This window comes from Myodes glareolus, chromosome 2 (assembly GCF_982192425.1).
Source record: "Myodes glareolus chromosome 2, mMyoGla1.1, whole genome shotgun sequence".
In the NCBI taxonomy this organism is placed as follows: Eukaryota; Metazoa; Chordata; class Mammalia; order Rodentia; family Cricetidae; genus Myodes; species Myodes glareolus.
This window is the reverse complement of record NC_142027.1, coordinates 92,333,848-92,360,096: the sequence shown is the minus strand read 5'-3', so window position 1 is coordinate 92,360,096 and position 26,249 is coordinate 92,333,848. Positions and strand designations below refer to the sequence as shown.

General features: G+C 47.6%; 1 protein-coding gene across 5 annotated transcripts in view; it reads right to left on the bottom strand.

Annotated features, from left to right (window-relative positions):
- Positions 1 to 26,249, bottom strand: part of Arhgef18 (Rho/Rac guanine nucleotide exchange factor 18) — a 105,648-nt gene that overhangs the window by 64,280 nt on the left and 15,119 nt on the right. For 4 of the 5 annotated variants that reach the window (XM_087902871.1, XM_087902876.1, XM_087902869.1 and 1 more), the window contains exons 3-10: positions 12,430 to 12,689; positions 11,194 to 11,344; positions 8,184 to 8,298; positions 7,146 to 7,203; positions 6,592 to 6,636; positions 5,867 to 5,944; positions 5,465 to 5,567; positions 4,777 to 4,918 (exon numbers count right to left, since the gene is read on the bottom strand). In XM_087902871.1, coding sequence (XP_087758997.1) covers positions 4,777 to 4,918; positions 5,465 to 5,567; positions 5,867 to 5,944; positions 6,592 to 6,636; positions 7,146 to 7,203; positions 8,184 to 8,298; positions 11,194 to 11,344; positions 12,430 to 12,689 — 952 coding nt within the window. Of the gene's footprint in view, positions 1 to 1,038; positions 1,166 to 4,776; positions 4,919 to 5,464; positions 5,568 to 5,866; positions 5,945 to 6,591; positions 6,637 to 7,145; positions 7,204 to 8,183; positions 8,299 to 11,193; positions 11,345 to 12,429; positions 12,690 to 26,249 lie in introns of those variants that run through there. The other variant, XM_087902882.1, reaches the window with a different exon arrangement.

Here is a 26,249-nt window from a genome sequence, read left to right as displayed (position 1 = left end):
CATGCACACACAATCCTCCGGGTCTGGAAGCAGGTCCTTATGTACAGGTTATGTAACACTGAGCACCGACCATATGCCAGGCATTCCGCTACATCCCTTTGACATGTCACCTCACTGAACCCACAACTAGTCCTTCTTCTCATTAAAATGGGACTTGATGATGTTACACGGCACATAGATGACAGAACTGGGACCAGACCACTAGGTCTGATAAGACACGGAGATGTCTCTCCTTACAGTTAAAAGGTTAATCATTCATTCAGACACCTGCAAAAACCAAACCAAAACAAACTCTTTCATTTCAAATCGCCCTTGCTCGGCAAGCTGTGTGCACGCTCCCAGCAAGAAATGGAAAGGCCCTTGAACGCCACAGTCCCGGATCCCAATGCCCCCAGAACTGAGGGGGGGGGAACAAAAAACAAAAAACAAAAAAAAACGGAGGGAGCCGCCTGCTTCTGTGATAAACTTGGAGGAACTTCCCCCTCCTGGCCAAGTTTCTTCCACCAAGCTACAGGTAATTAAAAAAGAAGATAAGGAGAGGACAGCAACAACAAAACACTCAATTTGGCTGCGAGCAATCAAAGTTGCAGCGCACCTGCTGAGTTCTCAGCCCGGAAGGAATGTAGAAAGCAAGAAGCGAAACAGGCCCGGTTTGCACCCAAACGCTCGCAGGCAAGGGTGTCAAGATTTCCGGAGGGCCTAAAGTGGTGCAAGGAATTGCTGTGGGGGACACTCCACCCTTGACCCTGGCCCTGGTGTCCCCAAGCCGGGAGCAAAGAGCTGCATTTAGTTGAAGGGCTTTTCTCTCTCCTTTCCAGGAAAGGTGGCTGCAGCGTCCATGGCGCTGGAACAGGGCGGCTGGGTACGGTCTGCACCACTGAACCCCACATTCTCCACTTGGAAACCCCTTGTATGAAGAGGTCACTTGCATGGGAGGCGTGAACGGCCCACAGGCACCTTTGGGAGTATGTTGTCTAGCAAGTAGTTTACAAGGGGTCCCCGTCCCCGGCGCCGCGAAAATCGCCCCGGCCCACTCACTTCTGCAGGGTCCCTCACAGGCCGCTCTCTGCTTCGCTGGCTCCTGGGTCGCTCCGGCAGCCTCCGCCCGGCCTCCCAGGAGCCGGAAGCGGTGTGCCGTGCGAGATCAAGCTGCGCGTGCGTAGGCCGGCCCCAGGGGGCGGGGCCCGGAAGGGGGCAGGGACTCGTCCTGAGGTGTCTCCTCCCGGCACCTGGGACTTTGGGACTTTGCCCTTAGTTGGGTCTATCCTTTCAACAACCTCAGCATACATGTTTACAGGTACACACACTTGTACACACATGTGCAGGCACATATACACAGCACACGCACAAACACATAGGAAAACGGAAAGCAAAAACAGTTACAACAAAAATCCCCAAAACTAGTAGACAGGGTGTGAAAAGCACAACAGATTTCTCAGAGTATCACTGCTAGCTTTTGAGCCTCAGTCTTGTCCCTTGCTTAGGAATACCTTTTTCTTCTTTAATAAACGGTCTCTATTTCTTTCTCTCTCTCTCTTCACACACACACACACACACACACACACACACACACACACACACACCAGACACTCCCACCCAGGAAGCCTAAGACGCCTGCGAACAAGCTGCTGAACACTGAGAAACATACCAGAAACCCTAATGGGGTGGAAGGACAGCGAAACAGCTTGGAGGTTAAAGGTGCTTGCCAGCTTCCTGATGACCTGAGTTGACACCAGGGACCCACATCTTGGAAGGAGAGAACGGTCACCACAGAGTGGTTCTTTGCCCTCTGTACACACATATGCCATTATATATAAGTACCTTCCAGCCCCACATAGGAGAGGGTGTCAAGGCTGGAGTTAGAAAGGGTAGTCTGACTGGCAATAAGTGACCTTGGCTAGGCTAAGGATGGAGTTCAGTCAGCAGAGTACTTGCCTAGTGTATAGAAGCCATCTGCTGCACTGTACACAGCGAGCAGAGTGACATATATTTGTCATCCTAGCACGCGGGAGGTGGGGGCAGGAAGATCAGAAGTTCAAGGCTACATAGAGAATTCCAGGACGGACTTGGCTACAGGACATCCTGTCTCAAATACACAAAGTTAAATAATAATAATAAAAGTAAGTTAAAAGTAAAGTAGAAAAATTAAACAATGAAACGATGGTGTTAGTTCTGAGTTAGGCAAGAACTTTTCTTTTTAGTATGTATTTTTATTTCTTGGGTGTGTTTTCCTCAGTGTATGCACGTGGCACCTTGTATGTATCCCTGATGCCTGAGGATGACAGAAGAAGGTGTTTGATCCCTTGGACCTGGAGTTAGGAGTGGTTATGAACCAGTATATGGGTGCTGGGAACCAATCATGGGTGCCCACCCCCAACCAGCCAAATAAATGTGGGATTTTCTTTCAGCTTCAGTTCCCTCATCTATGAAAGAGATGTAGAGGTAGATGAGGATGCTCTTCAAAGAGTTAGGTGTTTGGGACAATGGAAGTGCTCAGCACAGCAAGGCTGTCCCTAAATTTGGGCCATCTTTACCTACACGGCAAGTCTGAAACCTGAGGGTATCTAGGGCTATGTGAAACCCTTTCTGAAAGAAAGAAAGGGGGGAGGGAGAGAGAAAGGGAGATGGGAGGCTTTGAGATGGGAGAGAAGAGGAAGAGAGGAGAGAAAAAAAAAAGAAACCACAGCATCACACCTACTCAAAAATAGGGAGACAGCAAGTTCAAGGTCTACTTGGGCTACTGAGTGAGTTCAAGGGCAGCCTGGATAACTAAATGAGATTCTATTTTAAAAACTAGGTTAGAGGTGTGTCTCAGTGGTAGGGTACCTGCCTAGAATCCCCCAGTGAGGAGCTGGGGGTGTAGTTCAGTGGTAGAATACTGGCTAATGTGTCCTGGATTCAGTCATCATTACAGTAGATAGTAGTAGCCGCAGGCAGACACCCATAGTCCTTTAACTAGCGAAATGACACTTTGAAAGCTGAGGGAGGGCAGGATGATTAATAAAAGCCTATCACTCAGGTGCCTGGGAGGCACCAGGCCTGTTCTTACTTCCAAGTCTATGTACACACTAGGAATTCCTAGTAGTCTCAAATAGCTAGTTCTCACCTGGGACTACTCTGCCCAACACCAACTCGAAACATTTGACAATGTTTGGAGACATTTCGTCATAACATTAGGCTAGGCAGGTGCTATTAGTGCCTAGTGGGTCAGGAATCATTGTTCTAAGAAAATTACTTAGTCCTAAAGGTCAATAGTGCTGATGTCCTGCATTTGAACCTTGAACTTGCCTGAGTCTTGATTGTAAATACTCTGTAGTTTGAATTCTTGCTACAAACTGCATACACACATGCATGAATACACACACACACATGACAAAATCTCATGTGTTCATGTTGGCCTTGAATTTACTATCTAGCCTATTTCAGTGTTGAGCTTCTGATCCTCCTGCCTTCATCTCCTGAGTTCAGAGATCACAGGCCTTCACCTCTCATGCTGAAGGTGGAGTCCAGGGCTTTGTAAATGTACAGCCCAGCCCAGCCCAGCAGTTTTGGGCAGCCCCCCACCCCGGAGGGAGGAAATTCCATGCTATGGGTTGAATTGTCTCCTTTCAATTCATATGTTATAGCCCCATCCCTCCCTTTATTGCAGAATAAGACCATGGCCCAGTAAAGAGGCTTGACACCAAGCCCGATGACCTGTATTCTAAACCCAGAACCCACATGGCAAGAGAAGAGAACTGACCTCTGTACCTACACACATATTCACATAAAAAATAAAAATAAGTAAAGTGCAATTAAACTGAAGATCAAGCCCTTGCACATATAGTCATAACTCACAAGGAGCTTCATAATGGACTAGGCTGAGTTCCTACTCCAATATGATGACGAGTCTTAAAGGAAGGGAGGTTGGAGGCTGGCGTGATGGCACAGTCAGTAAAATACTTTCCTTACAAGCACAAGGATCTCAGTTTGATCCTCCAGAACCCATGTAAAATAAAAATAAATGAGCAAGCCAAGCATGAGGGGCACAATGCTTATAATTCTAGTAGGCAGAGATAGGAAGGTCCCTGGGGCTTGTGGGCAGCAGCTGAATCAGCAAGCTCCAGGTTCTGTGAAGACCCCGTCTCAAAAAATGAAGTGGAGAATAATAGGGGGAAATACCCAGAATGATTTTCTAGCCTCTGCACACACGTGCACCATGTGCATATATGTCCATGAATGTACCTGTACACACATCCCACATAAAACAGGATGGGACGGTACACAAGGAAGGACTGCCAAGGTTGTTCTTTAGTGTACATACTTGAATAGACACATGTACAACAGAAAGAGAAAAGAGAGTTTGGGAACCCAAAGTCTATACAAGAAGAACCTTGTAGGATGATGCTGTCACAGACTGTCTACAGCCTGCCAAAAGCTGGGAGAGACCTGACACCCTCTAGATACCTTGACCTTGGCCAGCCAGGTCCCAGAACTATGACAAAACACATTTCTGAGATTTCGGCCAGTAAGCGCCAGACATTTGGTCACCACATCAGATAAATACCCCGCCTGAGTCTATGTCCTGCTGGATTTTCCCAAGGCTAAAGCTGAATCAGGGAGCTTAGTCACCATCGTCAGTGACTGACTGGTCCTCTGCTTCCATCCAGATTGCTGCTGATACTTGCTCACACAGGTAAGAATGAAATAGAACCAGAATGTACCAGAGAACGGAGGGACAAAAGGAAGGAAGAGGACAGACGCCCCCATTGGGTGGATGGATGGGCCTGGACTCACCTGAACTCAGCAAGGGTTTGCCACACAGAGGACAGTTAGAGTGGCCCAAGAAGGTTCCTCGCACCAGCTGGTGCCCATTGACACACTCCCGCCTCCCTGGAGCATCCTGAATCTTATCCTTTAGGTGTGCAGGGCTCTTCCCCTGCATGAGACAATGATGGGTCTCAGGATATCTTCTGCATGGCCTGCTGTAAGCCCCTTGAAAGCAAATGAGTGGCCGAGCCCCTCTCCTGGGGACCTCCAACCACCAACTTCCACCCACAGAACACTCCAACCGTTCTAATGGCTGGACCCAGCCCCTACCCTACAGAGCAAAAAAGTCCAAGCTCTGGACTTGAACTCTCACCGATCTGCACCCTGAAAATCTTCCCCCTCCCTCAAGAAATCCTGTATGAACTGTGTCTTCTGCTCAGTTTCCTGCTGCTTCTCACCTGAGCAGAGGTAGCCACCCTCCTGGGTTTTTCCCTCCCTAAACATCTTGTGTAGGTTTGTTGTGGGGGTGTGATATTGTGGTATTCCTCGGCTCCTTTCCCCCCAGAGCTGTAAACACTTAACATCTGGTCCTTTTATGCTCCCCACTTCCTTTCATCCAGCCCTGGCTTTCATCCCAGGGCTCCTGAGTCAAGGGTACTTTTTGGCACTGGGGAGGGATGAATGAGTCCCCGTAGCTCCAGCTCAGCCTCCTTACCTTCTCCTTCTGCCTGGTGACCCTGCTTCGGAGGGAGCTCAGGCTGCGCTTCACTCTGGTGCTCTTTTCTGTCTTCTCATTCTTGCCTGCACCATCCTCACTCCTAGAGGGTGGGAAGAAGGTCAGGAAGGGCTCCAGGGCTTTCTGAGGCAACTCTGGGAGGTGCTCCTGGAATCTGTCTCCCCCTGATGTGACCTATCTGTGGTTCCCAATTCCCCACCGTTCCTTTCATTTTTTTTCCTTTTTCTCTCCCGCTTCCTTCCCCTCCCCTCGCTCTGCAGCCCAGGCAGTCCTTGAACCTATGATTATCCTATCTCAACCTTTGCTCTCTAGGTGAAATCTGCTCTTAGGGAAATTGGCATAAAGACCCCACTAGAGCCACTGATGGAAGCTTGTGCTTACTCAGACAAGAACTCAAACCAGGTGAGGTTGGAGTGGGTTCCTCCAGGGCTGGTAGATGTGTGAGCTCGCTGACGGGCCCTGTAGGAGCAGAGTGAGATAGTCATCTAGGTCCTCAGACAACTTAATCCTTATCCTTCATTTCTGCATCCCCACTAAGTGCATCTCAGGGGCCCAGCCGGGGGCTTGCAAACGGGGACATGACAGCAGGCTGTCCAGCAGAGGGCAGTGGTATTGTGTCTTGGACAAACCACACAAGCATATCAGGAACGTTTTCTAACACATCATAGGGAACAGACACCTTTTCTTGTTTGTTTCGTTCTCTATTACATTTCCTTTCTTCATCTCTCCATCCTCCTCTTCAGCACCCTTCCTTTCCTCCTCTTTTTTCTTTTTCTTTCTTCTCCCCTTGCCCCCTCCCTCCTCATTCTTAACCTCCCCCTCCTTCCCTCCTTCCTTCCCTCGCTTCTTGGCAGAGTCTCACTACATAGCCCAAGCTAACCTTAAACTCACAGTCTTTTGGCTTCATCTGCCTCCCAAGTGCTGGGATGAGAGGCCTGGATCACCACACCCACCAGCTCCTTTCTTCTTTCTACCAGATCTTTGTAACTGTCTACGCCTCTACCTGTGGCCACGCTTGTCTCCCCACATCTGTCTCCCCCATGGATACGTCCCCCGGTTTCTCCCTGTCTCATGCCTGTCTTCTCCCGTGCCCAGCCGTCACTCACCCGTGGTAGTGTCGCAGTTCCTGAAGCACTTGTTGCACTATCAGCCTAGGGAAGGGGTGGATTACAAACATAGGCACTCTGACCAGACCCTGGGCCCCCATGCACACTCTACTTGGGTGCCCTGAAGACCCCACGGTGTCTTCCTCCTGGCAAAGGTTGTTTGGGAGAGAAGTCCCACTATGTGAGACTAAGCCAGATTAGGCTAGCATCATCACTTATGGGAAAAAAAAAATTTTTTTTGAAGCATGGTCTCATGTGTTTCAGGCTGACCTCCAACTTACAATTAGCAGAGGCTAGCCTTGAACTCTCGTTCAGCTCTCCTGCCTCCCACCCACTGAGCGCCGGGATGGCAGGTAGACACTACCACATGCCTGGTTTGTGTAGTACTAGGGATGGAATCCAGTGCATGCTAGGTGAGCACGCTATCAAATGAGCCACAGTTCCAGCCAAGGTTGCTTACAAGCAGCAGTTACATCCTCTGGACCCAGCCTCTACCCGCCTCCCCCCAGCCAGTCCACTGGGGAACTCCTGGCTGTCGCAGAACAGACACTCACACGTGGTCTGGCTCCACATGGTCCTTTTCCAGGCACTCCAGCACAGGTGGTTCAAGGCCTAGAATCAGTCCCCAGTACAGGGGTCGTAGGAATGAGGAAGGGTCTTGCTCTACACCCACCTCTGGGCCCGGAAGCATAAGAGGCTGTACATATAACACTAGCAATGTCTCAGGGAGGAGAGGCAGAAAGAAGCCACAGACCAGGGACTGCACCATCATCTTAATGCGTCTATGCAAAGTTAACAGACTGCTCCCTGGCAAGCTCAGGAGCTACACTCCCTGTTCCTTCTTTCAGAGGAAAGCCAGGGAGGCTCAGAGCCCCCTAGAATAGCAGGCTGGAATCATATGGCAGTTTGAGTGACAACAGAGAGGTGTAGTCTTTGGTTAGAGATTCAGAGACCAAGAAGGAAATAGAGAGAGAGAGCCGAGCAGAGCGGGAGAGAGAGGTAAAGAAGGGATGCAGAGAGAGAGAGAGAGAGAGAGAGAGAGAGAGAGAGACAGAGAGAGAGAGAGAGAGAGAAAGGCAATAAGAAACAGTGCAAGAGGAGAGATGAAAGAAGAGAGTGGGGGAGGGAGGCAGAGGGACGGGGTGGGATAGAAGATGGCTCAGTAGGCAGAGGTGCTGGCTCCCCTGGACCCACATAGTGGGAGGAAAGAACCAACTTCTGTCCTCTGACCTCCACGTGTGTGCTATGGCATGTGCACATTCTTCCCAACACATCAACCACACATTATTAATACTAATAAAAATCTAAAAGGAGTAAAGGAGAGGGAGGGGAAGGGAGGGAGGGAGACTGAGGCACAGAAAAGAAAGGAGGAAGGAGAAAAAGCTAGAGGCACCCCAGAGAAAGGCAGATGACAGACATTGGGGGCAATACCCTCTTTCTGGACCCATAGGACTGCCAAGTTCCTACCCTAGTAACCCTGTGCTCCCTCTATCCTCCTGCCCTCCCTGAGGCCCGCCTGGGGCTCCACCCATGGAGCACTTTCCTGCCTCAGCCACTTGATGTGCCCCAAAGACATTCCCAGGCCTGGCTACCTTGCACAGGTGCAGTGGATGCGTCTGAGCCAGAAGTCAGTTCCAGACAGCTGATCTCCTCTTGGGACACAGGCACTGACTTGGATCTTAGCCTTTTCTCAGGGCTGATACATTCCTATCAGGGGAACAGGATTAATTGCCCTGCCCCAGGTCAAGGGCACCCCAAGTACCACACCTCCTCCCCCAGCTCCAGCTTCCAGTCACATCAGGGCCTCCCTCTGCTCAATCAGGCAGTAAGCCTTTCCTCGAGCCCCTAGTTATATTTGAGTTATATATGATTTCACATTCAAATCCATATGAATGGGAAATACCCCTAACCACAGGTCATGTTTAGGGACAAAGATGTCCCAGACGTAGGTGATGCATTCCCTAGGTGTCAGCTGCCATCTCGGTTCTGAGCCCCGTTCTCCCCGGATGCAGACCCCAATCATGGTTTCCTGTCATTGCAGGCTGCGCTCTTGATATGGATTCTTTATGCCTGGCTGGAGCTTCAGGATAAGGGGACAGACTCTCTTTCCCCCAGCCTGCTGCTAACATTTATGGCTAAGATCCTTCTCTCTCTCTCTCTCTCTCTCTCTCTCTCTCTCTCTTTGTGTGTGTGTGTGTGTGTGTGTGTGTGTGCGTGTGCGCGTGCGCAGCGTGCTTGCAACTGTGGGAATCATTCCTCAAAGCACAATCTACTAGTTTTGCTTTAGCAAATATTCCTCACTGATTTGGTAAAATAGGCTACGCTGGTCAGCTGGTGAGTCCCAGGGATCTCTGTGTCTCCGCCTCCACAGGGCTGGGATTACAAGCATGTCCCGCCCCACCACACCTGGCTTTTTATACTGGGCTCTGGGGATCCAGCTCAGACTTCTCTGATGGTGCTATCTTTCCAGTCCCATGAGTCTCCTATGGTGGGAACACGTCCATCTTAGAGAAGATTCTTTGACCCTAGTAGTGCCAGATGTGACTATGGTTTGTCCAATCTGAAACTCAGGTTGGAGATGAACCCCCATTGTGGGGTATTAAAAATGTGGGAATTTGACCTTCCAAATCTAGATACGAGCCCTTGTGGGGGTGGGGTGGGGGGGTGAGACTAGGGTTGCATTAATGTTGTTCAGGCTGGAGCAACCCTGAGTGTCATCTTTTTTTGGTGACAGGGTCTCACTGTGCAGCCTTGGCTACCTGAAGCTCACTGTGTAGACCAGGCTGGTCTCAAATTCAGAGATCTGCCTACCTCTGCTTCCCAAGTGCTGGGGTTAAAGGTGTATTCCACCTTTAAAACCTGTGTGTGTAAACTGGACAGTGGTGGTGCACGTATTTGATCCCAGCACTCAGGAGGCAGATGCAGGTGAATCTCTGAGTCTGAGGTCAGCAAGGTCTACAAAGTTCCAGGATGGCCAGGGCCACACAGAAAAATCATATCTTGAAAAACAAAAAATAAAAGAAGAAGTGTGCATGTGTGTATCTTGCATGTATGTGTTTGTGTGACTATATGCACATGTGTGTGGAGGTCAGAGGTCAACACAGTGTTTTTCTCACTCTCCACCTTATATTTAAATTTTTTATTTGATCGATTTGTGTTTTTGTGTCTGCAGAGGTGTGTATTTGTATTCGCATGTGTGTAGAGGTGTGTAGAGATGTGTATTTGTATTCACATATGTGTAGAGGTGGAGGTTAGAGGACACCTGGGGCCTGAGTTTAAGTCATCAGGTTTGCTGGCAAGTGCCTTTACTCACTGAACCTTCTCACTAACCCTCCTCTCTCTCTCTCTCTCTCTCTCTCTCTCTCTCTCTCTATTTTGAGGCAGCATCTCTCATTGTGTGTCACTGACCATGGAGCTCATCGACTGGGCTAGGCCAGCTGGCTGGTGAGCTTCAGCGATCATTCGTCACCCCCGCCTGGTTAGAATTACAAGCCTGCACCACCATGCCCCAAGCCTTTACACAGGAGCCAGGGAACCAAACTCAAGTCTTTGTGTTTAAGCAGCAGGGTTTTTACTGAGTCATCTCTCCAGCCCCAGGAAGATTTATCAGAAGGGACAGAGGGCTGTGGAGATGGCTCAGTCCCTAAAGTGCCACGAGGATACAAATGAGAACTCTGGGCATGTGGTTCATGTTTATAATCTCAGTGCTAGGGACGGTAGAGACAGGTGGACTCATGGGGTTTGTTAGCCAGTCAGCCTAGCCTACATAGCAAGGTCTTTCCTTCCTGCCTTCCTCCCTCCCTCCTCCTTCCCTCCCTCCCTCCCTCCCTCATTCCCTTTCTTCTTCCCTCCTTCCCTCCCTTCCTCTCTACATAGTCCTAGCTATCCAGTAACTCACTATGTAGACCAGGTTGTCCATGAACTCACAGAGATCTGTCTACCTCTGCCCCAAGTGTTGGGATTAAAGGCACATCCTTTCATGCCCATACCCAGCTTTCTTAGCAGAAGCCCATGAGAAAGCCTGTCTCAGAAGAAGATGGACAGCACTGAGGAATGATATCTGAGGTTATCCTTTGATTTCCACACCCTCTTCCCATCCTACATTCTTGAACATGTGTGTGTGTGTGTGCTCGTGTGCTCTCACACACACACGTATGCACATACACACATGCAGGCACACACCCATGCACACACGAGATGATAGACCCTGAAGGAATATACACAGACACTTCTCATCTATTGCCTTGTGATGTACTGAACCTCTGAGGACCACTGGATGACAAATTCATCACCAAACACAACCCTTGACCTTAAACTTCTAGACTCACACACTAAAACAAACCTCTTTTTTTCTATAATACACCTAGTCTGTGGTATTGTGTTTTACACACACACACACACACACACACACACACACACACACTATTGCAAATAATATCTCAGGGCCCAGAAATGTCTTATCCATGGCTAAATTAGGGAGCTCCCTCTTTCCTTAAGAGTGACTCCTGATAGCTTTGGGGAAGATGTTCCCTCCCACCCATCATACTGGCATCGCAGCCCAGAGGGGTGCCTACTGTTGGACTCAGTGTAGGTTCTGCCTACCTTACTTAAGGGTTCTGCTGGAGTCTCGCTGTCAGGTAAGCATACTTGGGTCCAAGTATTCTGCCCCTCTCCAGACAGATTCAGAGTAAGGCTAGCCAGAGTCCGGGGGAGACAGGCTCCTTCGTCCACCATGGAGGCATCAAGGCTGAGCCTGAGGGAAGAGCAGACATTGAAGTTTTAGTGGGTGGTATCCATCTGGCCATGGCCTTAGACATGCAGAGGCAGGAGGGAACTCACAGAGATGTTTCAGTATCAGGGAGAGAGGTAGGGCACACAGCAGGCTCCAAACCTTCCAATACCAGCGGAGTCTGTGTCTTCAGGGAGAGTCCCCCACCCCTTTTTCTTTTTCTATGATAGTTTCCTTTCTTCCTCCCTCTCTCACTTCTTCCCTCTCCCAGTTTCCTTCCTTTCACCCCCCCCTTTCAATATTGAGGGTGGAGCCCAGGACCTCCTGTGTGTTAGGCTGTGCTCCAGCTGATCCCCCTTGGGAGGAGTGCAGGGCAGTGGTGACCAAAGACCCTCTACTTTGGATGCGGCTCCTATGGTGGAGGGAGCCCTCATCTGTGTTTAGATCACGTGTGAGTCTGTAGCATGCAGGCGGGGGACAAATTTTGTGTAGACATTCCACCACTTACAGGCTGGCAGGCATGGGTTTAACACGGTGAGTGTGAGCCAAGTGGGGTCTACATATACGCACATGTGTGTTTGTATGTACAGGGATCCACACATGCACGCTCACATGTGTTTGTGAGTGCAGGAACCTGCACATACAGGATCACACATGCTTCTGACCAATTGCAACTTCCCCTTTGGAGGGAAGGGGAACCCTCAGAAGCTCACAAGATAGCTCACCAATCTGATGTGTGAGAAGTTCACACACAGTTGCTGGGGGAGAAGAGGCTCTTTGGTGGACCCATCTGGAGGTTGTGCAGGGTGTCCCAGCCACGCAGCCTTTGTGAGTCAGAGTTGGCACTCACGTAAGTAACTATCTACACTCACACAAGTAATCCCTTGCCCAAACTCTTGTAAGCAGCTCCAATGAAGTCAGATCTCTGACCTGGACTCGGATGGGATCATTTCTTTGGTCTGTCACTGGGTGCCCTATCTGGGGGTAAAGAGATGTTTGGTTTACGTCTCCTCAGCAAAATTCACACAACTGGATAACAGGCAGGATGACAGTATGTCCTGAGAACTGGTTGTGGCCTCCCAGACGGTAGGCAGTGATGGGGGACTGACCTTCGACGGCTCTCTGAGCAGCTCCGTGGCCTCTCCCAGCTGCGTCTCTGAGGCAGGACTGGATCTCCCGCATAGCTTGAGCAGAGGGACTCTCTTCTGGCTTCTTTTCTGGGCTCAGGCTCTATAGCCACTCCTGACTGATGGTGGTCGGAAGGAGCCGCTAGGCCTAGATCCCGGAGGTACTCGCTGCCCTGAAGGGCTCCCATATCCAGACTGAGGTCTTCTGCGCTCTCGCTGAAGCTTCTTGAAAAGTCATTTTCCTACAGGTTGGAAAAAGAGGCTGTTGGTCAAGGGGTAACAGAGGTGAGGTCTCCTGGACTGAAGACCCTACTCCTCAGCACAAAGATGGGCTTATGTTCCTCTTGTCCAATGGGAACTCATTTCTCCAGTGATATGCTGTGGTGGTTTGAATGAGAATGGTTTCCAACCTTGCTTTGGTACAGTATTTCCTCCCTATGCCCCTTTTCCTCCTTGTGGAATGGTAGTGTATATTCTGTGTCATTGCATGTTGGAAGTATGTGAGCTGCTTTTTGGTTTTGATTTTACAGTGGATTACATTTAAGAGATTGCCCTGAGTCTCAGAAGAGATTGGACTTTTAAACAGTGTTGAGACTGTGATAGACTATGGGGACTTTTGAAGTTGGACTATACATTTTGAGTTATAATAGGACTATCAGTCTATGAGGAGTGGCTTATGGTGGTTTGAATAAGAATGGCCCCCATAGGCTCAAATATTTGAATGCTTAGTCACCCGGGAGTGGCACTAGTTGAAAGGATTCAAAGGACTAAGAGGTGTGGCCTTGTAGTAAGCAAGTCACTGGGAAGAACTCTGAGGTTTCAAGTAAGCTCAGAGTCTCTCTCTGCCTACAGCTCCTGCTTGCGTGCTTGCCACGTGATGATAGTGGACTAAACCTCTGAAACTGTCAATCAGCCCCCAATGAGATGTTTCTTTTATGAGTTGCTGTGGTCATGGTGTCTCTTCACAGCAGAAGCACGGTGGCTAAGACATATGCCTACCCTGGGGTTCCAGGCTTTTGCATCATTTCTCCAAAAGACTCCCATGCTGGATCTACGCTTCTTAGCCAGAACCACACACCACTTCACTGTATGCATCGGCCTCGTTTCACTTGTGCGCATGTCTGTGTGTGTTCCTGTATGTGGAGGGAGAGTGCACATGTGTACGTGCATGTAAAGGACAGAGGTCAACCCTGGGCGGCCTTCCTCGGGACCTTAGTTTCATTTCCTGCTGCTGTAATACAATTCCCTGTCTAAATCAATTTCAGGGAGACAGGATATTTTTGGCTCATAGTTCCAGATTACAGGGAAAGGTGCTACCCACAGTCACTTGAGTCCTCCCTTTTCAGGAAATACAAACTCCTTAAGCCCCTTAGAGATGCCCACAGGCTAGCCCTGTGTAGACAACCCTTTATGAGGGCTGTTCCCACATGCTCTACACTGTGGCAATTGGACAATCAAAAATAATCATCCATCTTGGTTTCTGAGACAAGGTCTGTCTCAAAACACACCCACTTGCCCATACTGGTTAGTCTGGGAGACTCGTCTGTCTTCCCTCAACAGTGGGATTACACCTGTGCTTCTCCTCCAGGCTGGTCTGGTTTTGTTTGCTTGCTTATTTGGTTTTTTTTTTTTTTTTTTTTTTTTTTGAGATAGGGTTTCTCTGTGTAACAGAGCCCTGGCTGTCCTCGAACTCACTCTGTAGACCTGGCTGTCCTGGAACTTGCTTTGTGGACCAGGCTGTCCTGCAACTTGTTTAGTAGACCAGGCTGACTTCGAACTCACAGAGATCCATCTGCCAGTACCTCGCAAGTGCTGGGGCTAAAGGCGTGTGCACCGTTGCCACCCAACCACGCTGTACTGTTTTATGCAGGGCCCTGGTATTGAACTCAGGTCCTCATCTTGTATAGCAAGCGCTTTTATGAAGTGAGCCATCTCCCCAGCCCAGACTACATTTTGTTTATTTGTCTTTTGGCTCTTGTGGGTGGTTGCCAAGAACAGGCTCATACAGATATCTGCTTACAATCTGCTTTCCATGTTTTTGTTTGCTTCGTTTCTTAGACAGGGCTTTGCTGGATTCCTCTGGTTAATGAGAAACTCATTAGCCTCAAACTGTGAACCTCCTGCCTTGGTGACACCTGTCCTGGGATTACAGCCACGCAGTACCCCAGCTGGCTCTAGCTCTACTTTCAATTATTTTTCACTTTTTTTTTTTTTTTTTGAGACAGGGTTTCTCAGTTCTCCTGAAACTCACTCTGTAGACCAGGCTGGCCTTGAACTCACAAAGATCTGCCTGCCTCTGACTCCTGAGTGCTGGGATTAAAGGTGTGAGCCACCACCACCCGGCCTAATTTTTTTACATTTATTTATTCCTTTATTGTGTGTGCTTCTACATCAGAGGGCAGCTTGTAGGAGTCTGCTTTCTCCTTCTGCCTTCTCTTCTCCTGGAACTGAAACTCAGGTCATCAGCAGTTGGAAGCAAGCTTCCCTACCTATTGAGCCATCTTGCTGGCCCTCCTTTTGGTTCTTTTTACACATATACCCAGAAGCAATATCGCTACCTCTTAAAGTCGTTCTCTGTTTAAGTTTTATGAAGGTGAGGGACTGGGGATTGAATCCAGGGACTAGGCAAGCACTCTATCACTGAGTTATATAGCTACATGCCTAGCAGTGTGTGTGTGTGTGTGTGTGTGTGTGTGTGTGTGGTATGTGTGTGTGTGTGTCTGTATGTATGAGCTCACCTGTACATGCACATGTTTGGGTGTCTTGTCTATCACTCTCTCTACCTTATTTTTGGTGACACAGTGTCTGTCACTGAACTAGAGCTCATGGTTTGGGTAGATCACTGCGCCCTGTGATCGCCCTGTTTCTACTTCCACCCTAAGTGCTGGAGTTTTGGACATACTCCATCATGCTTGGCTTTTTATGCTGTGGATCTGAACTCAGGTCCTTATGTTTGTATAGCAAGTACCTTAAAAACTGAGCCATCTCCCCAGAGCTGGTCCCCTCCCCCCGTCCTTAAATACCCCCTCCGATTTTCAGTCAGTCTCTTTCTAAATGACCACAGTATAGTTGTGGCTGGACCAGAGCGACTTTGCCCTTGCTCTCCTGAGACTTTGGCTGCTGTCTCCTTTCGGATCTCGCCCATCCCCTAGGTTGCTCTGTTCCTATTCCTGAAGACTGGACAGCCTCGTGTGAACTCCTGTCTCTTTCACCATTGCTTCCCCACAAGGTTTCCTTGTATCTCTGCTTTTCATCTTCCCATAAATATAAACACGTCAGGGTGGACTCTGGGCTGGTGCTGGGCTCCCTCCTTTTCCAGTGTCTGGCCTCTCTCATCCCAGGCAGCGGTGGGAGACAGGCCAGAGCTTGGGAGGAGGGTTCTGGGAATCTAAAGCACAGTCTGTCCCAGCTTTGAGCCAGCAGGCACACTGAAAGAAGGGAAAGCCCTACCCCTCCTTTGCCTGGAAGCTGGAACACTTTTTCAGACTCGTTTCCCTGGGTGAGAAAAGATGGGAGCCTGTCCACTGGGGGCCTTCCCAGAGACCTAATTAAACACTGTGTTCCAGGCCTGACACCCTGCAGGAGGATCTAGGAAATCTCTGCTCCTGCTCCCCAGACTCAGGAAGCCTTGGGTTGTGTCCCCTCATCCTCCCCACCCTCACTCCAACACATTAAATTTCTGCTCACTCTAAAGTAGAGGCAAAAGCAACCCAAACTTCCCTTGGGCTACCACGTGCAGACCCATTGTACAAAGAAACACTTTATTTTTGCACGGTTGTGGGTGGGACCCAAGACCTTGAGCAGGCTAGGCAAGTCCTCTGACTGAGCCACACCTTCAGTCCCTCTTGGGGAACAGGCAGCACTGAACTACTCAAACAATATAGTCTACTCTTCACTGGGTAGCCGGTAGGCAGTCCTCCTACCTCTGAGACATACCTCCAATTCTTGGGTGTTTTTTTGAAGCACAGACTAGCTTGAAACTTGAATTTCTCCTGTCTCTGTTTCTCATAGATAGGTTTTTAGTTTTAAAAGGTAACTAGTTACTTGTTTCATTAGCTTTTAGAAAGAGATGTCTCACCCAAACAACTTCAACTATACACTGTCTCTGTTCCTGTTTTGCCACGCAACAAAGTGTCTGAATTTCAACAAACAGCAAATAATACTGAAGATTCTTAATCTGCAAATCCAAAGTCGGAAGACTCCAAAAAAAAGTTGAGTCCTGACATGCTAAAGAAAGTGGAAAATCTCACATGTGACAGATCACAACCAAAATGCAGTGATGGAAACCAGAAATATGGTTCCACAGGTTAAAGCATTTGCTGCATAGCCGGACAACCTGAGTTAGGTCCCAGAGAACCACAATGCTGAGACATTGGAACAAAATAAAAAAAAAAAAAACTACCATTAAAAAATAAAAACCAAAATAAAACATAGGCTGGAGAGGTGCAGTTAAAAGCAAACATTGCTGTTGCAGAGGTCCTGAGTTCTGTGCTGGAACACCACTACACCCAAAGCACAATAGCCTGGGACTCCAACTCCAGGTGATCTGCTGCCCTCTGTTGGCCTCTGTAGCTACAACACTCATGTGCACAAACCTCCACACATACAGGTTTAATTTACAATTACCTCTCCCCCTGACAAATGCAAAGACACAAAATAGCACATGAAATACATTCAGGCCATGTATGTTAACTATACATGAGATATCAGTGAATCCAAGGTTTAGATGGGCTTCCATCCCTAAATTGTTTTATTTGGTATGCACAAATATTCTCAACCTGTAAAAGTCCATAATCAGGGCTGGAGAGTCAGTCCCATTGGTAAAATGCTCTCTCAACAAGCATGAGAACCTGAGTTTGATTCTCAACATCCATATAAAAATAAAAAAAATTCTGTAGCTTCATCAACTGGGAGCAGAGACAAAGGTCTAGATAGCCATCAAGCCTCCCAAATCCACAAGCGTCAGGTTCAGTGACAGATCGTGTCTCGGAGAACAATTGAGGAATATACTCAGTGTTGACCTCCGGTACAGTGGCTTGGATAGGAATAGCTCTCCACAGACTCATGTGTTTGAATGCTTGGCCTATGGAAAGTGGCATTATTAGGAGGTGTGACCTTATTGGACTAGGTGTGGCCTTGTTTCAGGAAGTGTGTCACTTGGGGGTAGAGTTTGAGGTCTCATATATGCTTAAGCTATGCCCAGTATGGGACAGTTCACTTCTGCCGCCATAAGGATCAAGATGTAGGATGCTTAGTTCCTTCTCTAGTACCATGTCTGCCTGCATGTCACCCTGATGATAATGGACTGAACCTCTGAAACTGTAAACCACCCCAATGAAATGCTTTCCTTGAAAAGAGTTGTCAAGGTTATGGTGTTTCTTCACAGCAATAGAAATGCTAACTAAGACAGAAGTTAGTGCCAGGAATTGTATTGACTGGTTTTGCGTGTCAACTTGACCCAAGCCAGAATCATCAGAGAGAAGGGAGCCCCAGCTGAGGAAATGACCTCAGTGAGACCAGCTTTAAGGTATTTTCTCAATTAGTGACCAATCGGGAAGGGCTCACCCCAATTGTGGATGGTGCTATTCCTGGGCTGGTAGACCTGGTTTCTATAAGAAAACAGGCTGAACAAGCCATATGGAGCAAGCCAGCAAGCAGTGCTCCTCCATGGCCTTTGTGTCTGTTCTTTCCTCCAGCATTCCACCCTATTAGAGTTCCTGTCCTGACTTCCTTCAGTGATGAACAGCAACGCTGAAGTGTAAGCCAAATAAACCCTGTCCTTCCCAGTGTGTTTTGGTCATTGCAGCAGTTGAAGCCCTAAGACAAATTGGTCCCAGTGTAATGGTCTTTGCTGTGACAGACCTGACCGTGTTTCTGGGAGGACTGTGGAAGGGCTTTGGAACTCTGGGCTGGAAGAGTTAAGAGCTCTGTGAGGTGTTCTGTGGGAACTTAGAAGGTAGGAATGTTGAACGCCATGCCGAGGATGAAGGCCTGGCTTGTGAAACTTCAGAGCCTTTTGTTATTTCGAGTTAAGATTTTATGGGTCTGGTTAGCTGGGGTTGAAGAATAAGTTGTGATTAACAAGATAGCAGAACTAGTAAAAGCAAAACTTTGTTTTGTTTGGGATACTTGATGCGGGTCGGCTGGAGCTAAAAAATTAATCGTGATTAGGAAGAGCCCAGAATCACTAGGGTGAGATCTTCTGGGAAGGGTTTCCCAAGAGCACAGAGAAGCTGGGTTCCAGAGGCCCCGAGACAGCCAAGGTTGTACTTTGTGCTGGCAGCAAGGTTTGATAATGTGCAAGAGTCACTCAGGTGGTAAAGGGTTCGAAGGCTGAAGAGTTCACGGAGAGCGGCTGAGGCTTGGGGCACTGTGAGAAGCTAGGTGGGGCCATTGGTGAAAGAGAAACCTCAGTGACAGCTGAAGGCCCAAGAATGAAGGGGTCATGCAGAGAAGCTGAAGCTTGGCGTCATCAAGAGAGCCTATTGGAGGCTGTTGGTGAAAGGGCAGCCCAATTGCAGCAAGGGACCCAGGACTTTGGAGATGCCAGTACCATGCGATGACCACCGAGAACAGCAGCAGCAGCAGCAGTGGAGTGAAGCCAGCCAGAGCCTAGAAAGAAAGCTGTGTGTGCCGCAGAGGAAGGAGCTGGAGAAGTGACCCAAACTCTTTGGAGGAGACAAGACTATGAATGGATCCCAGACATTGGAGGATTGGAATTTGGTTTTGCTTTTATTTGATTGTGACTATACCCTGATCTTTCCATCTTGAAGCAAGAAAGTATTTTACTGAAGTCCACAGTTGAGAGACTTTGAAAAAAATCTTTGTATTTTAAAAGAGATTGGCTATTTTAAAGAGACTGAAATTTTAATGTCTGAAATTTTAAAGTCTGTGGGGACTTTTTAAGTTATTTGTGTTTTTAATGTGAGACCGTGGGGATGAGTAAGAAAGGAAGGGCTGTGGTTTAATAGTGATGGGTTTGTGTGTCAAGTTGACAAAGAGTTGTCAACGACACACAAACATCTGGCATCCACATGTGTGGATGTGCAGTCACACAGACGCATGCTCATATATACAAGTCTGAAATCAAGCTAGGTGTGGTGCCTCACGTGAGCTCCTGTATCAACAGAACCCCACACATACCCCAAAGCCATGCCTGGTGCTACATGTCTAAAACCTCAGCACCTGGGAGGTGGAAGCAGGAAGATTGTGAGGTCAGGGCCTCTCTGATTACTTTGTGAGTTTGAGGCCAACCTGGGTTACATGAGACCCTGCCTTAGAGAAACGGGTAAAGAGAGCACTTGGGCAGTAGTTCAGCATGAGGGCCAGAGTTCAGACTCTCAGAACCTACCTAGAAGCGGGGTAGATGGGGCAGCCCCACTATAATCCCAGTGTAGCGGGGGCAGAGCAGAGACAGGAAACTCCCAGAGAAGATGGCTGACCAGATTAGCAGCCCCAGGTTCAGTGAGATATCCCGCCCTGCCTCAAAGGATAAGGTTACAAGAGATTGAAGAAGACTCCCATCATCAAACTTGGGCCTGCAGACACCAACACACACACACACACACACACACACACACACACACACACACACCCCAGAACAAATAAAGAAAAATAATCCCAGCCAGTTTTGCAGTTTTGAGAGGCACACTTGACTTGTTCTGTTTGGGTGCTGGGGTTGGATCTAGAGTGTGGCCTGCTAGTACGTGCTCGTCCACTGACCTACATCCCAGCACTCTTTTTACTTTCTTTTTCTTTTAAGACAGGTGAGTGATGGCTAGTTTTAATTGTCACCTTGACAACCAAGAATCACTGGGAAGAGCGTCTCAGTGAGGAACCGGGTTGGCCTGGGGGCATGACTGTGGGGGATTTTGTCTTAAAGTAAGTGACTTGATGTGGGAAGACCCGGCTAACTGTTCTCTAGGCAGAGGGGTGAGATTCAAATAAGGACAAACAAGAAAGCAAGTGCCCTGGATAGTTGTCAACTTGACACAACCTCAAGTCACCCTGGGAGGGGGAGCTTCGACTGAGAAATGGCACAGAGAAGAATGGCTGTGTCATGCCTGTGAGAGGTTGTTTTGACTGGTGGGTATGAGGGGGCCCAGACTACTGTGGGCAACACCATTCCCAGGCATATTGACCTGTGTAAGAAAAGGCAGGCATAGGCACCTGTGTAAGAAAGCAAGCCAGTGAGCAGCATTCCTTCAGGGTCTCTGCTTCAACTCCTGATAGAGTTCCTGTGATTCCTTCCTTCAGGGATGAGAAGTAACCTGGAAGTGGAAGATGAATTAAGCCCTCCCCTCCCCAACTTGCTTTGGTCATGGTGGTTGCCACAGCAACAGAAACTGGACCGGAATGGCAAGTGAGCATGCATGGTTTTCATTCTTCCTGCCCTTGACTGTAGATACGAGATGGTGAGCTGTCTGAAGCTGCGGCTTCAACTTCTCTGCCACGATGGACTAGAACCTAGAATTAGAAACTAAAATAATCTTCTTCCTCTCCTAAGTTGCTTTTGATAAGGGCGTTTTCTTATCACAGCAACAGAAATGAATTTAGAACAGATTTGTGCAGGTTGGCTTTGAACCTATGACCCTCAGTCAGACACTTGAGTAGCAGAGAGGACAGGTCTGTGCCACCAGGCCCAGTAAGGGATTATTCAGTTTGTTATACAGCACATGGTTCGAGAAAGGTTGACACATAGCAGGACTACAGCCAGTGTTCACATCAGGGTGCTGGCTCTCTATTTACTGAGTTACACATTTCTACCAGTGCTCTGTAGAACCTAGGGTCCTGAGCACCTTAGGAAACGACTCCATCACTGTGATCCATCCCACTTCCTACCAGTGCTCTGTAGAACCTAGGGTCCTGAGCACCTTAGGAAACCACTCCATCACTATGATCCATCTCACTTCCTATAATGGCTTTTGTTAGTTTAACCTTGGACCTGATCTTTTTGTCTGTTTATTGTTAAATATTTTTATAATTATTTTGTGTATGTGTGGTGAATTTGCACGTGAGGCCAGAGGAGGGCGTCTGGTGTCCTGCTCTCTCACTCTCTATCTCATTCCCGTGGAACAGAGTCTCTTACTGACGCTGGAGTTAGGTTGATCCCAGCCAGCGCCAGTGGTCCTCCTGTCTCTACTCTCAATAGTGATGGGGTTACAGAGGTGCACAGGTCCTCACGGTTGAGCATCAAGTGTTCTTGATGCGATCTCTCCAGCCCCAACCATGGAGAAAGTCTTAAGCCTCTCAGACCCTCAGCACTCCTATCTCTTAAATGATTATACTATGGCCAGCTTACATGATTATTATGGTGGTAACGATGGGGGGCATTTTGGAAATATGAAGATTAGTACATTGCTAGCCTTCAATCAATACAAGAAAATCTGACTATTTTTATATTTCTGGTTTTAATTTAATTATTTTTTTTTAAAAAATATTTTATATATATGGGTGTTTTGCCTTGTACAGGTGGAGGCCAGAAGAGGGCATAAAATCCCCTGAAACTGGAGTTGCAGATGGTTGTTAGTCACCCCAGGGATGCTGGGAATTGATTGAACTTGCATATTGGAAGAGCAGACTTAACCACTGAGCCATCTCTTCAGTTCCTGTTTTTTTTTTATTTTTTGAGACAAGATCTCACTATGTAGCCCATTATGGCCTTGAACCCTTGATCCTCCTACTTCAGCTTCCCAAGTGGGAGTTAAGAGGCTTGTGATAGCTGAGTGGTGGTGGTAGTGCACACCTTTAATCCCAGCACTCGGGAGGCAGAGGCAGGCAGTTCTCTGTGAGTTCAAGGACTGCCTGGTCTACAGAACAAGTTCTAGGACAACCAGGGCTACATGAGAAACCCTGACTCGAAAAAATAAATAAATAAAAGAAAAGAGGCTTGTAATATTGGTGTGGGACAATTCTGTATTCTGTCAATTATGTTTTAAATAAACGCTGATTCGTCAGTAGCCAGGCAGGAAGCATAGGTGGGACAACCAGACAGGAAATAGAGGCAGGACAATGAGAACAGGAGAATTCTGGGAAGCAGGAAGCTCCCTCCACAGTCCTGTCCAGACACCGAAGAAGCAGGATGTGACCTGCCCCACTGAAAAAGGTACTGAGCTATGTGGCTAACATAGACAAGAATAATGGGTTAATATAAGATATAAGAGCTAATACGAAGCCTGAGCTAATGGGCCAATCAGTTTATAACTTATGTAAAACTCAGTGTGATTTTTATTTGGGACATAACAACTGCAGGAACTGGGCAGGACAGAAACCCCAACAAGCAGGCCCTCATGTTACATGATATCATGTTCAGTTCTACTCCAGGTTTTAAAATTTTGCCTGTCAAAAAAGAAAAACTTTATTTACCAGTCAGTAGGAGACCCTGTCTCTCAAAAAAAAATAAGGTAGATGGCTCCCATGACAGCTAAGGTTGTCTGTCTTCTGGTCTTCACATATAGGTATACCTGCACATGCTCATACATGGGGGGCAGGGAGAGGGAGAGAGAGAGAAGAGAGAGAGAGAGAGAGAGAGAGAGAGAGAGAGAGAGAGAGAAACAAAGAGAAGCAAATATTAAAGAAAGAAAGGCTGTTCAACTCTCAGAGCAAAGATGGTTTGGAAGAGGCTCAGATAAGGGCAGGGGGGCCCAGGAAGACACGTACAGATCATTATTATGATGGCTTCCCAGGAACCTTGGATTAAGGCTGAAGACACAGGAGAGATGTGTGCTTTTCTATGTTCACTGTTTATGGTACTAAGTGGCTGGTGTGAGAGAAGGGGGATCAGGAAAACACCCAGGCCGTGACTTTGAGAGCTGAATGGATGATGAAGATAATGACAGCCGTCTTAAGGGATGGCTTCCTGGGTAAGAGCACTTGCTGCTCAAGTGTGAGGGTCGAAGTTTGAATCTCTAGCATACACGTAAAAAACTGCGCATGGCAACACATACACCTGCAACCCTAGTGCTGTTGGGACGAAGAAAGGAAGATCTCTGGGGCTTGCTTAGCTCTAGGTTCAGTAATAGACTCTGTCTCAAGGGAATAAGGCAGAGAGTATAGAACAGTGTCCTCCTCTGGTCCTTATGTCCTTGCACACACACACAAACATGCACATATACCACAAACATCTGGCTTCTTTACGCACCCATATATGCATACATATATCCATATACATTCTACAGATAGACACACACACACACACACACACACACACACACACCAGATAAGGATGGACACAGGAAGAAAGAAGATGGGTTGGGTGGGCAGAGCCTCATCCCACCCTCACGAGGCTGAGTGCTTCTCTGCCCTATATTTTTTTCTACCACCATGTCACCTATCCCTCTGCTCATGTCCCAGAGGAGAGGGATGTGGAGAGACCCTGAACTACATTCTAGTCTTGGCACTGTTCTAATTTCTTCTGGTCTCTGAGTCCCCCTTGTACAAATGAAAGGAGTGGACATACAAATGACTGTTTTGTTTATTCCCAACAGACTGTCCTAGTTTCATTTCTGTCCCTGTGACAAAACATCCCAACAGAAAATAACTTAGGGGGAAGGGTTTGTTTTAGCTCACAGCTCCAGGGCATAGTCCATTGCAACTGCAGAGTTACAGCGACATCACATCCACAGTCGAGAGCAGAGGGGAATGAGTGCATGTTTTGTCTGTTTGCCTGCTTGCTGCTGGCAACATTTCTTCACTCTTATACAGACCCATGGGGATGGTGCCACCTATAGTAGACCGGGTCTTCCCACGCCAGTTAAAGTTGCTTGTTTGTTTTCAGACAAGGTTTCATGTGTAGTTCTGACTGTCCTAGAACTAGCTCTGTAGTTAGTTCCAGGCTGGCCTGACCTGATCCAATTGCTCTGTGTGTGTGTGTGTGCTTGCACATGCATGCGTGCTATGTATGTGTGGGTACCCGTGGAAGCCAGAAGGGGGCATTAGATCAGATCCCATGTAGCTGTAGTTACAGGCAACTGGGAGTTGCAGGATGGAAATGCTGCGAACTGAATTCAGTCATCTCTCCAGTCCCATCAACTAACTCAATTGAGACAATTCCTCCACAGACAGGCCCCACAGGCCAACCCAGTACAGACAGGAGACTCTACTGAGACTGTCTTCCCAGGTGACTCTAGGTTGACAATTACAGCTAGTCCTCCTTAGTTTACTAGACATTGTCAAAGGCCACTGTGATAGGTAGTATCAGCTATCAACCCGCCAGTTTCAGAATCATCTGGGATGTGGGCCTCTGAACATGTCTGAACGGGATTATCCTTTTTAAAATTTTTTTTTATTGTTTAAGGATTCCATACACGTATGCAATGTATTTTGATCAAGTGTACTCCCCAATCCCTTCCCTTCAATTCCTCCCCTATTCTCACCACTACTCTTCTCCCCCAATTTAATGTGCTCCCCTCACCCAGTCAACTTACTGCTGCTGCCAGTGGGTGCATGGGTATGTGATCATCTACCAGACCATGGGCAGTCTTTAGGGATCATATATTAAAACTTGGTCCCCAGGGTGGCACTGTTGGGTGGTGGTTGAGCCTTAAGAAGTGGGGTCTGCCATATCTATCACCATGCACAAAACTCATGTTCAAATGAATCAAAGACCTCAACATAAAGACAGACACAATGAACCTTATAAAAGAGAAAGTAGGAAATACACTTGAATGCATTGGCACTGGAGACCATTTCCTAAATATAACTCCAGCAGCACAGACACTGAGAGAAACAATTAATAAATGGGACCTCCTGAAACTGAAAAGTTTCTGTAAAGCAAAGGACACGGTCAACAAGACAAAACAACAGCCTACAGAATGGGAAAAGATCTTCACTAATCCCACATCAGACAAGGTCTGATCTCCAAAATATACAAAGAACTCAAGAAATTGGTCACCAAAAGAGCACATAATCCAATAAAAAATGGAGTACAGACCTAAACAGAGAACTATCAACAGAGTAATCTAAAATGACTGAAAGACACTTAAGGAAAGACGTAAGTGAAAGACACTTAGCCATCAGAGAAATGCAAATCAAAACAACTCTGAGATTCCATCTTACACCTGTAAGAATGGCCAAGATCAAAAACACTGATGACAACTTATGCTGGAGAGGTTGTGGGGAAAAGGGAACACTTCTGCATTGCTGGTTGGAATGCAAGATGGTATAACCCCTTTGGATATCAGTGTGGTGATTTCTCAGAAAATTAGGAAACAACCTTCCTTAAGACCCAGGAATACCACTTTTGGGTATATATTCAAAGGATATTCAATCGTGCCACAAGGACATGTGCTTAAGTATGTTCATAGCAGCTTTGTTTGTCATAGCCAGAACCTGGAAACAACCTAAATGCCCCTCAACCAAAGAATGGATAAGGAAAATGTGGTACATTTACACAATGGAGTACTACACAGCAGAAAAAATAACGACATCTTGAATTTTGCAGGAAAATGGATGGAGCTAGAAAACATTATTTTGAGTGAGGTAACCCAGACACAGAAAGACAATTATCACATGTACTCACTCATAGGTGGTTTTTAAACACAAAGCAAAGAAAGTCAGCCTAGAAACCACAGTCCCAGAGAACTTAGACAACAATGCGGACACTAAGAGAGACTTACATAGATCTAATCTACATGGGAAGTAGAAAGTAGAAAAAAACAAGATCTCCTAAGTAAATTGGGAGCATGGGGACCTTGGGGAAGGGTTGAAGGGGGAGTGGAGAGGCAGGGAGGGGAGCAGAGAAAATGTAGAGCTCAATAAAAATAAAGAAAAAAGTGGGGTCTGTGCTAAGCACTAGGGAGGCA